At 40.8% G+C, this 12,557-nt stretch overlaps 2 protein-coding genes across 2 annotated transcripts; one reads left to right on the plus strand and one right to left on the minus strand.

Annotated features, from left to right (window-relative positions):
• Nucleotides 1–249: 249 nt before the first annotated feature.
• Nucleotides 250–11,727, plus strand: PAS_chr1-4_0571 (Transcription-associated protein; the record flags this gene model as incomplete). The annotated part of the gene is made up of 1 exon (XM_002490663.1): nucleotides 250–11,727. The coding sequence occupies one exon, from the start codon at nucleotides 250–252 to the stop codon at nucleotides 11,725–11,727; it is 11,478 nt and encodes a 3,825-aa protein (XP_002490708.1).
• Nucleotides 11,728–11,774: 47 nt separating this feature from the next.
• On the minus strand, nucleotides 11,775–12,380 carry PAS_chr1-4_0572 (uncharacterized protein; the record flags this gene model as incomplete). The annotated part of the gene is made up of 1 exon (XM_002490664.1): nucleotides 11,775–12,380. The coding sequence occupies one exon, from the start codon at nucleotides 12,378–12,380 to the stop codon at nucleotides 11,775–11,777; it is 606 nt and encodes a 201-aa protein (XP_002490709.1).
• Between the last annotated feature and the right edge of the window lie 177 nt (nucleotides 12,381–12,557).

The following is a 12,557-nucleotide window of genomic DNA, read 5'->3' on the forward strand; positions in this document are numbered from 1 at the left end:
ATCCAGCCATCTTATATAATCAAGTTACCGAAAATCCAAGAATAATGATTACATAACCACATCACGTGAAATTCACGTGAAAACAGTTCTCCAAGGTTTTCTCGTCTCCCGCTCTACCTGCTCGTTTTTCAAAAACTCTGTTGACCCTCAGTCAAACACACATAAAAAACACGGGTACGATAGGTAGGCCCATCTACCACTAGACCTTCCCTTCAAACGTTGTAATAGGCCTCTAATCTGCTAGCCACAATGTTACACGTAGTGCAATTGGACGATTTTGCCACCCGACTGAAGGCGGCTGAAGATTATCAGTCTAAGCATTCAGTTCTTTCAGAGATTTGTGATTCTCTAGAGACCTTCAATGCCGCCCAAGATTACGAATATTTCCTCAAGTCTTTGATTCCCTTGTTTATTGACGTACTGAAAGAGGTTCCTGTCAGCTTTGTGGCCAATTCGCCCGAAAACAAGCTGAGAAACATCACCTTGGAGATTCTTCATCGTATTCCTGCTAACGATGCCCTCCAGGCTTATTCCAACGAAATCGTAGACACGTTGATGGACCTTTTGAAGGTGGAGAACGAGCTGAATGGTATTCTCTGCATGAAGGCTATCACCACGTTACACAAGACTTTCAAGGCTTCTCTGCAAGAGAAGGTTCACCCATTTATCGATATTGTCATCGAAATATACTCAAATATCCCCCAAGTAGTGGAAGAACAGTTCAACGGCAATCAGATCGACTCCAAGGAAAATGTAGATTCCACTTCAAGGCCCAATTCACCGTCATTTTCAAGTCAGTCGGACGATTCAAAACAACTAGCACAGGCCATGTTTTCTTTCAAGACGCTGGCAGAGTCCCCTATCACTATGGTGTCTCTTTATTCTTCGTACAAAGAGTTAGCCGCTTCTTCCCTGGGCAATTTCATACCACACGTCATGAAAGTGCTGTCTTTGGAAGTCGCCAAGCAGGCAGAAGCCCGGAAGGCCGCCGAAGAAAAGGGTATAATATTGGTTAACGTCTGCAAAGAAATTACAAACAGAGCCAACTACGGAGAATTTATCATCGGCCAAGTGAAGGCTGCCTCGTTTTTGGCTTACTTGTTCATTAGGAGGCAGGCCCAGACTTTCTTGGAACCTTACCAACAGGCAATCCCCGACATTATAATACGGCTACTCCAGGATTGTCCCAGTGAATTGAGTGCAGCAAGAAAGGAGTTGTTACATGCCACGAGACACATATTATCTACTGATTTCAGGAAAATGTTCATCCCCAAAATTGATCTTCTCTTTGACTTGAGAGTGCTCATCGGTGAAGGGTTTACCGCGTATGAAACTTTGAGACCCTTGGCCTACTCAACAGTTGCCGATTTTATACATAACGTTCGGGACCATCTTACACCTGCGCAATTATGGAAATCGGTTTCAATTTATTGCAAGAACCTGCAAGATGATTCTTTGGCATTAACGGTCCAGATAATGAGTGCCAAGCTTCTCCTCAATCTGATTGAGAAAATTATGAGATCAGAAAGTAAAACGGAAAGTAGGCAGCTTTTAATGGTGATTATAGATGCCTACACAAAACGCTTCAAGATGTTAAATTCTCGTTATAACGGTATCATGAAACAACATGCAACATATGAGAAGGAAAAACAGGAAAAACAGAATCAGGAAAGGCTCCTCACAAATAAGTTGGATGGAACAACGCCATCTCCTTCTGATGACAAGAAGGTTGAACTGATTGATGAAGATCAAGACGTCAAAATGGAAGATCCGACTCCTGAAATAAGCGACCAAGAAACAATAAAAGGTGATAACGATGCTTCCACGGAACCACAGGATTCTGAACAGCAGCTAGCCGATTTCATGTCGCTTCAAGAATACTTACCTATTCAAGTTTCTGTTCCTCCAGAGATAGATCTTTTGAAAGACTCTCGTTATCTCTTCAAAACATTAATGACTTTCTTAAAGACAATAATGATAGGGCTGAAAAACTCTAACCCTCCTTCGTCTCAAAATCACTTCAACGCACAAAATTGGAACGAGACGGCTAGAGGGTTTTCCAACGAAGACATCAACATACTGAAAAGCTTGTTCAGAGAATGTATTTTGGCTCTTCGATTCTTCAGCACATCTAAAACATCTCTTCCTGCCTCCTCAATGAAACAATCATTTGATATCACGGGACCAAATTTACCAATAACGTCTACCAAAGAAGAAAAAGATTTAATGGAAATATTTGCTACCATGTTTATCCACATAGATCCTGCCTCTTTTAACGAAATTGTGAGAGAAGAGCTACCATTTATGTATAAACAAATGCTTGACTTTGCATCTTTACTCCATATCCCACAATTTTTTCTGGCCAGTGTGATTACTTCTTCAAGTTTCTCTGGAATTTTAATTACCTTTTTAAAATCCAAACTGGTAGATTTAGGTGAAGTTAACATTATCAAGTCAAATATTCTGATCAGACTGTTTAAGCTGTGCTTCATGTCTGTAAGTTTGTTCCCGGCAGCCAATGAGAGTGTCATACTACCACATTTAAATGAGCTGATTTTAAAATCTCTGAAGCTTTCCACCACGGCTAAGGAGCCGCTTGTATACTTTTACTTGATCAGAACGCTATTCAGAAGCATAGGAGGTGGCCGTTTTGAAAACTTGTATAAAGAGATTATGCCACTCTTACAGGTACTTTTGGAGAGTTTAAGCAAGCTTATTCATGAAGCTAGAAGACCACAGGAAAGAGACATTTATGTTGAACTTTGCTTGACAGTGCCTGTCAGATTGAGTGTGCTGGTTCCTCATCTGAGCTACTTAATGAAGCCACTGGTATATGCGTTGAACGGATCTCAAGAATCTGTCAGTCAAGGTTTAAGAACTTTGGAACTATGTGTCGATAATTTAACTGCCGAATACTTTGACCCTATCATTGAACCAGTTATTGACGATGTCATGGAAGCTTTGAGCAAACACTTGAAGCCATTGCCCTACTACCATCAACACTCACATACTACCTTGAGAATATTGGGAAAACTGGGAGGCAGAAACCGTACGTTCATTAAACCTGTCGATAACCTGAAAACTGACTCTGAACTGTTTCAGAACGTGGAAGCAATGTTCAAAATACATGGTCTTCCAAACGAGGTTCCACTCTCGATTACTCCCGGCCTTTCTGCCGCTTTTTCTCTATTGACTGATCCTCGTCCTAGAATTCATTACAGGATAAACAGTTTCAAGTACATCAGTGGTATATTCCAACTATTCCTGGGAGCTACACAATTGCCAGATGATTATGCCAACAGATTGAAAGAATCCATGGATATTATTCTGGAAGACACAATTGCTCCTGATGAACCACTAAATAAACTGCATCATTTTCCAGTAAAAGATATAGCCAAGTATGACAGTCAAATGGAGCTTTTGGTGAAGCTATTGGAGAGCATTTTTTATGCTGTTTCTCTACAAGAGGTACGCGAAGAAAGCAAAGCTTTGATCAGAGGGACTTGCAATCACTTCATATTACTTTACTTCAACAAGATGGTAATCGATAAAAGGAAATTTGTTAGAAAGTTTTCCGTTGATAACCATGAGGGAAACCTGTTTTTGAACGAGAACTGTATCTTCGATGCCATTATCTATGCGCTCAGTTCTGATAACTCCGCTGTTCGCTCCATGGGTTTGGAAAGTGTTCAACTGATATATGACTCGTGTGTTGAACTATTTGGAAATATCGATTGTGCTCTCAAGTTTGCGCCATTGAATGTTATGTGTTCCAAATTTATCCACTGCTGCTTTGAAGAACCATATCATAAGAAGCTAGCTGGTTGCATTGGATTAGAAATGATGTTGAACTCTTTAGATATTCCGATGAAATACTTCAATGCGCGTCAGTTGGAAATAATTAGAGCTTTGTTCTATGTTTTGAGAGATACGGCTCCAGAACTACCATGTGAGGTGACTAACACAGCAAAAAGATTGATACTTAACTCGTTGAAGGAGTGGAATAAAGAATTGACTAGAAATGATGTATTTTCAAGTGTTTTCCAAAACCTAGTGAGCTCTTTGATTGTGGACCTTCCTAATGCTAATGAAATAGTAAGAGCTACAGCCCAGGAGGCTTTGAGAACTTTGTCAGAAACCACCCAAGTTCCAATTGCAACGATGATCTCACCCTGCAAACATATATTATTGGCTCCAATCTTTGGTAAGCCATTGCGAGCACTACCTTTTCAGATGCAAATTGGAAACATAGATGCAATAACCTTTTGCATGGGTCTGGAAAACAGTTTTTTGGAATACAATGAAGAGCTGAATAGGCTGGTTCAGGAAGCTCTTGCGTTGGTGGATGCGGAAGATGAATCATTAGTTAGCGCTCATAGAATATCTGAGCACAAGACTTCTGAACAGTTGGTCCGGTTAAGAGTGGTTTGTATTCAACTCTTATCTCTGGCCATTACGAAACCTGAATTTGCAGCTGCTCAACAAAGGTCTAACATTAGAGTGAAAATTCTTGTCGTGTTTTTCAAATCATTATGCGGAAGATCTATTGAAATTATTAGGGCAGCCCATGGTGGATTAAAAGCAGTCATTGACTTGAAAATGAAACTTCCAAAAGAGTTGCTACAAAATGGTCTTCGTCCAATGTTAATGAACTTATCAGACCACAAGAAGTTAACTGTGGCATCTCTTGAGGCTCTATCGGGTTTGCTAAAGTTATTTATCTCATATTTCAAAGTTGGGATCGGAAGTAAATTGTTGGATCATTTATTGGCTTGGGCACAACCTCGGACTCTTCAACAACTTGGAAGTCAGGATTTGGAGAATAACTCCACCGTCCAAATCATAGTGGCTATATTAGATGTCTTTCATCTTCTTCCACCAACTGCTCACAAATTTATGAATGATCTGATGAACGCTCTATTGTACCTCGAAAACAATCTGCATCGATGCCAATACTCTCCGTTTAGAGAACCTTTGGCCAAATTTCTGGATCGTTTTCCTGATGAGTCTTTTGAATACTTTTTCAATGAGTTTAGCAAGCGTGAAATCACTACCAGATTTGTTTATTTTGTTGGCTTAGATAGTTGCTCCTCATTACGTGCAAAAGTACTAGAAAGCCTTCCAAGAGTGCGTGGGTTATTACACCAGGAGGGCTCTGCAGAGGAAAAATGTGTTCGGTTTTCTAATCTGGTTGATCTATGCGAATCACTTGCCGCCAGTGATAAAGAATGGATCAAGGACAAAGAAGAACTTTTAGGCGAATTACTCGACGCAGGTTCTGTATGTTTGACGTTAAAGCGATCTTCGAATGTTGTTTCTCCGTTATATTTTCAGGTTGACCAAGGATTTGAAACACTGCAATTATTGTACATTGAATACTTTAAGTCGCAACCTTTGGGCCATGAAAAAGTCTTCAATTTCATTGATAAGATATCGAAGGAAGGCCTTCCGTTTGTTTTGGAGTTTGATGACTTCATTTTCAATGAAGTTGTTAAGTGCCAGGACATCCCAACTGTTCAACAGACATTGGATACTATCATTAGAATGACACCACAGGTCAGCTCCTTGGATGCTAGAGTTTACCTTTACAAAAGAATTTTCCTTCCAATATGTATCTATGAATCTGAGATGCATGGAGATTTATCCAGACTAAGCCAGACTGAGAACAACGAACTCCCGGCTTGGCTGAAATCGTTTGATTCTGATGTTTGGAAAGCCACTGGGCCATTAGTTGACGACTATACCTCAACTTTAGAAGACCGTTATCGTTTAGAGTTGATGCAACTAACTGCTCTTTTGATAAAAGGTGCTCCCACTGCCTTGACCGATATGCGCAAAGATATCATCAAATTTAGTTGGAACTATATCAAACTTGATGATAACACTAGTAAACAGGCAGCGTATGTGGTAACGGCATATTTTATTTCCCGCTTCGATACTCCCTCTGAGCTGACTACTCGTATCTTTGTTGCATTGTTACGCTGTCACCAGATAGATACAAGATATCTGGTCAAACAAGCTTTGGAGCTGCTTGCCCCTGTTTTATCCGAGAGAACGAACTCAGAACTAGACTGGCTCAAATGGCCGCGTAGAGTTTTATCCGAGGATGGATTTAATATCACACAGGTGGCCAACATCTATCAACTAATTGTAAAGTTTCCAGATTTATTTTACCCAGCCAGGGATCATTTCATCCCAAATATTATCACTGCCATGGGAAAATTAACTGTCATGTCAAATACATCCCTGGAGAACCAACAGTTGGCTATTGACTTAGCTGAGCTGATTTTGAAATGGGAGACAAAACTTCCCAAGTCTGAAAAGCTAGGAAGTGCAGAAGAGACTGAGAAGGAAAAGTCTGTCAGTGAAGACAAGATGGACATCGATGTTAAGGAGGAAACTAAGGAAGACATTGCGGAGAGACCCAAAGCAGAAGACCAGATTGGGGGTGATGATTCCGATTCGTCTAACATTTTGACTTCTGAAGACTACGAAGTTTCTTTTGCTCAGCGGGAAGCCTGTGTAACTTTCTTGATCAGATACATCTGTATCAGTACTCAGCGTCCCTCAGAGAATGAATTAGGTAAACGTGCTTTGAACATTCTTTATGAGTTACTTGGTCCAAAATACTGGTCTGAAGTGACGGTTAAGCTTCAATTCTTTGAACGTTTCCTGATGTCATCAGATCTAAATCAGCCAAGTTTACTAGGATACTGCCTAAATGCCTTGGAAGTACTTGCAGTTGCTTTGAAGTGGAAACCAACAACTTGGATTATCGAAAATGTAAGCTACCTGCAAAAGTTGTTGGAGAAATGTCTGCGATCTGACAATCAAGACATACAAGAAATTCTTCAAAAAGTCTTGGGAATCATACTGGAGGCCATAAATAAAGAAACACAAGGGTCTGAAGAAGATGAACCGGAGGAGGTCACCAACTTCATCTCTCTCATTGTCAATATCATCGGTGAGGATTTGTCCAACATGACTTCTGTGGCCGCGGGCGTCTCTCTATGTTGGACTTTATCACTTTATAGACCAAATGCTTTGGACAGTCTGTTGCCCTCAATCATGAGAACCTTCAATAAGCTATGCCGTGATCATATTGCAATTTCCTTGCAGGGAAACCAGCCACAATCTGGAGATTTTGCAAACATTGAGTTTGAAGCCAAGGTTACTACTAACCTTTTGGAAAAGATCTTGAATCTATGTGCTGCACGTATTTCAAGCTTGGATGATCAACGACGTGTTTTCTTATCTTTACTAGCCCAGCTGATTGATAGATCTGTGGACAAAGATATGCTACTTAAGGTGATAAATATTGTCACAGAATGGATTTTCAAAACTGATTTTTACCCAACAACCAAGGAAAAAGCTGGTATACTGGGAAAGATGATGATCTTCGATTTAAGGGGGGAACCTGAATTATCTAAAAAGTTCAACCAAGTTATTGTGGATATATTCGAAAGTAAGGAACTTGCTCATACCGAGTTAACGGCTCGAATGGAAACAGCCTTTTTGTTTGGAACGAGGCTTTCTGATGTCTCTATCAGAAAGAAGCTTATGTCAATTCTAAGTGACAGTTTGGAACTCGATATTGACAAGAGACTATTCTACATTATCAAGGATCAAAACTGGGAATATCTCTCTGACTATCCCTGGCTGAACCAGGCTTTACAGCTGCTTTATGGTTCCTTTCATTTAGACAGTCCGATTCGTCTTTCACCAGAAGAAAACACACTATCTCCTCTTCAAAGTATTACAGAAGGTTTAGCTAGGGAAAAATCTCCAGTTGAAAAGGCGCCACAGAATATCATTGACTTTGTTGCCAAGCATAATGAGTTTTTGGATTCTGTAAGAAGCTTGACCGCGGGAGATATCCTCAATCCTTTGATTGACATTTCCTATCAAAGTGCAGAAACTATTCACAATGCTTGGGTAGTCGTTTTTCCTGTTGCCTATAGTGCTATTGAAAGCCGGTATGAATTGGAATTCACTCGTGCTTTGGTAAAACTTCTGTTCAAAGATTATCATATCAGGCAGCAGGATGCTCGTCCAAACGTAATCAAGTCGCTACTGGACGGTGTTGGAAAATGCCCTGGACTACACCTACCTCCTCACTTGGTCAAATACTTGGGATCCAATTACAATGCCTGGTATGGTGCTATCAAGCTTCTGGAAGAGCTGAGTGAAGGCCAAGGAATTGATAATCAGAAAATATCAGATGCCAACCAGGATGCTCTTTTGGAAGTTTACATGTCGCTACAAGAAGACGATATGTTTTATGGTACATGGAGACGAAGAGCAAAATATTTTGAGACGAATGCTGCCCTATCTTATGAACAGATTGGTATATGGGACAAAGCTTTGCAGCTCTATGAGGCCGCTCAAATCAAAGCACGAAGTGGTGTGTTTCCCTTTGGAGAGTCCGAATACTCTTTGTGGGAAGACCATTGGATCTACTGCGCTGAAAAGTTACAGCACTGGGAGATTCTTACCGAGTTGGCTAAACACGAGGGTTTTACGGATCTCTTATTAGAGTGTGGATGGAGAGGAGCTGACTGGATTGCAGATAGAGAACCTTTAGAGCAATCAGTGAAAACAGTCATGGATATACCTACCCCAAGAAGACAGATATTTCAGACTTTCTTGGCTCTTCAAGGATTCTCTCAACAAAAAGATACTTTGCAAGATGTGTCTAGACTATGTGATGAGGGTATCCAATTGACGTTAAGAAAGTGGAATGCCCTTCCACAAAGAGTTACAAGAGCCCATATTGGTCTCTTACATACATTCCAGCAGTACGTGGAACTCATGGAAGCTAGCCAAGTTTACAGCAGTTTAGTCACTACAAATGCTCAAAATCTGGATGTCAAGTCACAAGAATTAAAACGAGTTCTGCAAGCATGGAGAGAACGTTTACCTAATGTTTGGGATGATATCAATATATGGAACGACCTTGTAACCTGGCGTCAACATGTGTTTGGCGTAATCAACCGTGTTTATATGCCATTTGTACCTGTTTTGCAGCAATCAAATGGCACGAATAATGGTAATTCTTATGCTTATAGAGGTTACCATGAGATGGCTTGGGTCATCAACAGATTTGCACATGTGGCAAGAAAACATGAAATGCCCGAAGTTTGTATCAACCAGTTAACCAAGATTTACACTTTACCTAACATTGAAATTCAAGAAGCTTTCTTGAAGCTTAGAGAACAGGCTAAATGTCACTATCAGAACAGTTCTGAGTTAAACACCGGTTTAGATGTTATCAGCAACACTAATTTGGTATACTTTGCTACTCAACAAAAAGCTGAATTTTTCACATTGAAGGGTATGTTCTTAGCTAAGCTAAATGCAAAGGATGAGGCGAACCAGGCTTTTGCAACTGCTGTGCAAATTGACCTGAACTTGCCTAAAGCTTGGGCTGAATGGGGATTCTTTAACGATCGCCGTTTTAAGGAGAATCCGGAGGAGATTTTCCATGCTAAGAACGCAATCAGTTGCTACTTGCAGGCAGCTGGTTTGTACAAGGATGGAAAAACTCGTAAATTATTGTGCCGTATTCTTTGGTTGATTAGTTTGGATGATGCCGCTGGCTCTTTAGCTAAAACTTTTGAAGACCATCATGGGGAATCACCTGTTTGGTATTGGATCACATTTGTACCACAATTGTTAACTTCTCTTTCTCATAAGGAAGCTAAGATTGTGCGTCATATTTTGATTCAGATTGCCAAGAGCTATCCTCAGTCATTACATTTCCAACTTAGGACCACTAAAGAAGATTACCAGGCTATTCAGAGACAAGCCATGGCAGTTAACAGAGCTGAAGAGCAGAGTTCCAATAAACAAGATACTGCGGATAGTGTTTTGAAGAACACCAACACACCCCAACCACAGACTCGAACAGAGACTTCAGGGACAACTGCCGAATCGGATAAAAAACCAAGCATACCTCCCAAAGAAGAGCAAGGTTCACCTCAGCCTTCCAGACCAGCAACGACTCAGGCGTCCCCGCAAGCTCAATCACAGGAGAATGGCGAAAGCTCACAGAAACATCCCCCAGAAATACCAACCACAGACTCTCGTCAACCATGGCAAGATGTGGAGGAAATTATGGGAATTCTCAAGACAGCATATCCATTATTAGCACTATCATTAGAGTCATTGGTTGATCAACTTAACCAAAGATTCAAATGCAATGCAGATGAAGATGCATACAGATTGGTTATCGTTCTGTACAACGATGGTGTCCAACAAATGAATCGTGTTGCTAACCCCAGAGAAGAAGTTAAACTACCTGCTGCTACTGAAGCATCAATCTCCAGGTTTGCTGATTCCGTTTTGCCAAAGAACATTAGAGAAGTCTTTGAACAAGACATTATTGCCTGCAACCCCAATCTAGAAACGTATATTTCAAAACTACGTAAATGGAGAGACTGCTTGGAAGAGAAATTGGACAGAAGCTATGGTAAAGCTGATCTGGAGCGAGTTTCTTTGCATCTGAGTTTGTTCCATCATCAAAAGTTTGAGGACATAGAGATTCCAGGACAATATTTGCTGCATAAGGATAACAACAACCATTTCATAAAGATTGAAAGATTTTTACCCACATTGGATCTCGTGAGAGGAAGTAATGGTTGCTACAAGAGAATGACTATAAGAGGTAATGATGGAAGTTTGCATCCGTTTGCTGTCCAATTCCCAGCTGCTCGTCATTGTCGAAGAGAAGAACGTATTTTCCAATTGTTCAGAATTTTTGATGACGCTCTTTCAAGAAAGGTTCAAAGTCGACGCCGTAACATTTCACTGACTTTACCAATTGCAGTACCATTATCACCACATATCAGAATTTTGAATGATGATAAACGATATACTACACTGATGGGTATTTACGAGGAGTTTTGTCGCCGTAAGGGACAGAGCAGAGATGAACCGTTTGCTTACACAATTCAAAAGTTGAGAGCTGCGTTTGATCCAAGACTTCCTAAACCAGACATTGTTAGTGTCAGGGCTGAAGTACTTGCCTCGATTCAATCTACCTTGGTTCCATCTACCTTACTGAAGGACTATTATACTGAAAAGTTCAGCAATTACGAGAATTATTGGTTGTTTAGAAAACAATTTACTGCGCAATACGCGTCGTTCATCTTCATGACTTATATTATGTGCATTAATAGTCGTCAACCTCAGAAAATTCATATCAACGAAGGTTCAGGAAACATTTGGACTTCAGAAATGTTACCAACAAAGGTTGCTACGGGAAAGACACATAGTACTGCCTATAATAACAGTACATTAGATCCAGCAGTGAAAGCAGGGGCTCCTATTTTCTACAACACTGAATCTGTCCCCTTCCGTCTTACACCTAACATTCAAAAGTTTATTGGTGAAGCAGGTCTTGAGGGAATTCTATCCGTCTATATTTTGGTGATCGCAAACAGCTTATCAGACAGCGAGTTTGACATGGAGCAGTACCTGAGCCTTTTCGTCAGAGATGAAGTGATCTCTTGGTTCGCTCAACAACATCGTGCCAGTGCCCAAACTAACCAATTGAGAGAAATTGTCCGTGTCAACGTTGAACTTCTTACAAAGAGAGTTTTACAATTGAACCACATTCCTAACAGTCAGAACGTTGCTACTCAATTTGTGTTGAATCTCATATCTCAAGCTGTCAATCCACGCAATTTGGCGTACACAGACTCTGCTTGGATGGCATACCTTTAGGTACTTCAAAATTTAATATGATTAATTTACGATATCGATCGCTTTTATTATTTACCAGGTGTAGGTGGGCTCATAGAGTTGCCAGTCAAGTAGTCGTAAAATCTCCGTTCGATCTTGCATATCATAGATTCTGATTTCACTACTCCATTTTTCACCCAGATACCCCAAGAACCCATCATATTTGCCATGAGCATATCTGTGAAGAGACGGTCCCCTACAACGACCACTTGAGAGGGAGTCTCTATAATTTTGTTTTGATAAAAGTAGTCTAGTATCTCTTTGTAGCAACCGGGCTTCTTGGTTGCGTGTCTCAAAACTGTGACCCCAGTGGCTTTTTCCAATTTGGACGCCTGTCTATGTCCCTCGTCGTCGTTCGTTCCGGCGCTATTACTCACAATTAAAAGACTGGCTTTTGGATATTGTTTTTTAAGGGCATCCCAGGTCTGCTGGTAGGCTGGCCAGACTTTATCGTCGTGCGCTTTGGCGAAACAGTTGTCTTTATCTAGTACGATGGCTCTGATGCCTTTCTCGGGCATCAACGGAAATGCAGGAGCGATGGGTAGATCTTTAAATGTGGGGATCATCATATGGGGTAAACATAATGATGGGTTGATGAGAAGCCTTGAAACGTTCACAGTTGCACTGACATTCATGCTGGGAACCAGATATTCTGGGGTTCACCTACGTCTTCGCTGGGAGGGCTCTATGCCGGAAGACTGCCAGGATAGTTTTTTTCCTCCCAGCGTTCAAGAAATCGAGGGTAGCACCTACCAACATCGATGAACTGAGAAAATAATACCTTCGACCCAAAATTTCACATTGACTCATCG

Source organism: Komagataella phaffii, chromosome 1 (genome assembly GCF_000027005.1).
Source record: "Komagataella phaffii GS115 chromosome 1, complete sequence".
NCBI lineage: Eukaryota > Fungi > Ascomycota > Pichiomycetes > Pichiales > Pichiaceae > Komagataella > Komagataella phaffii.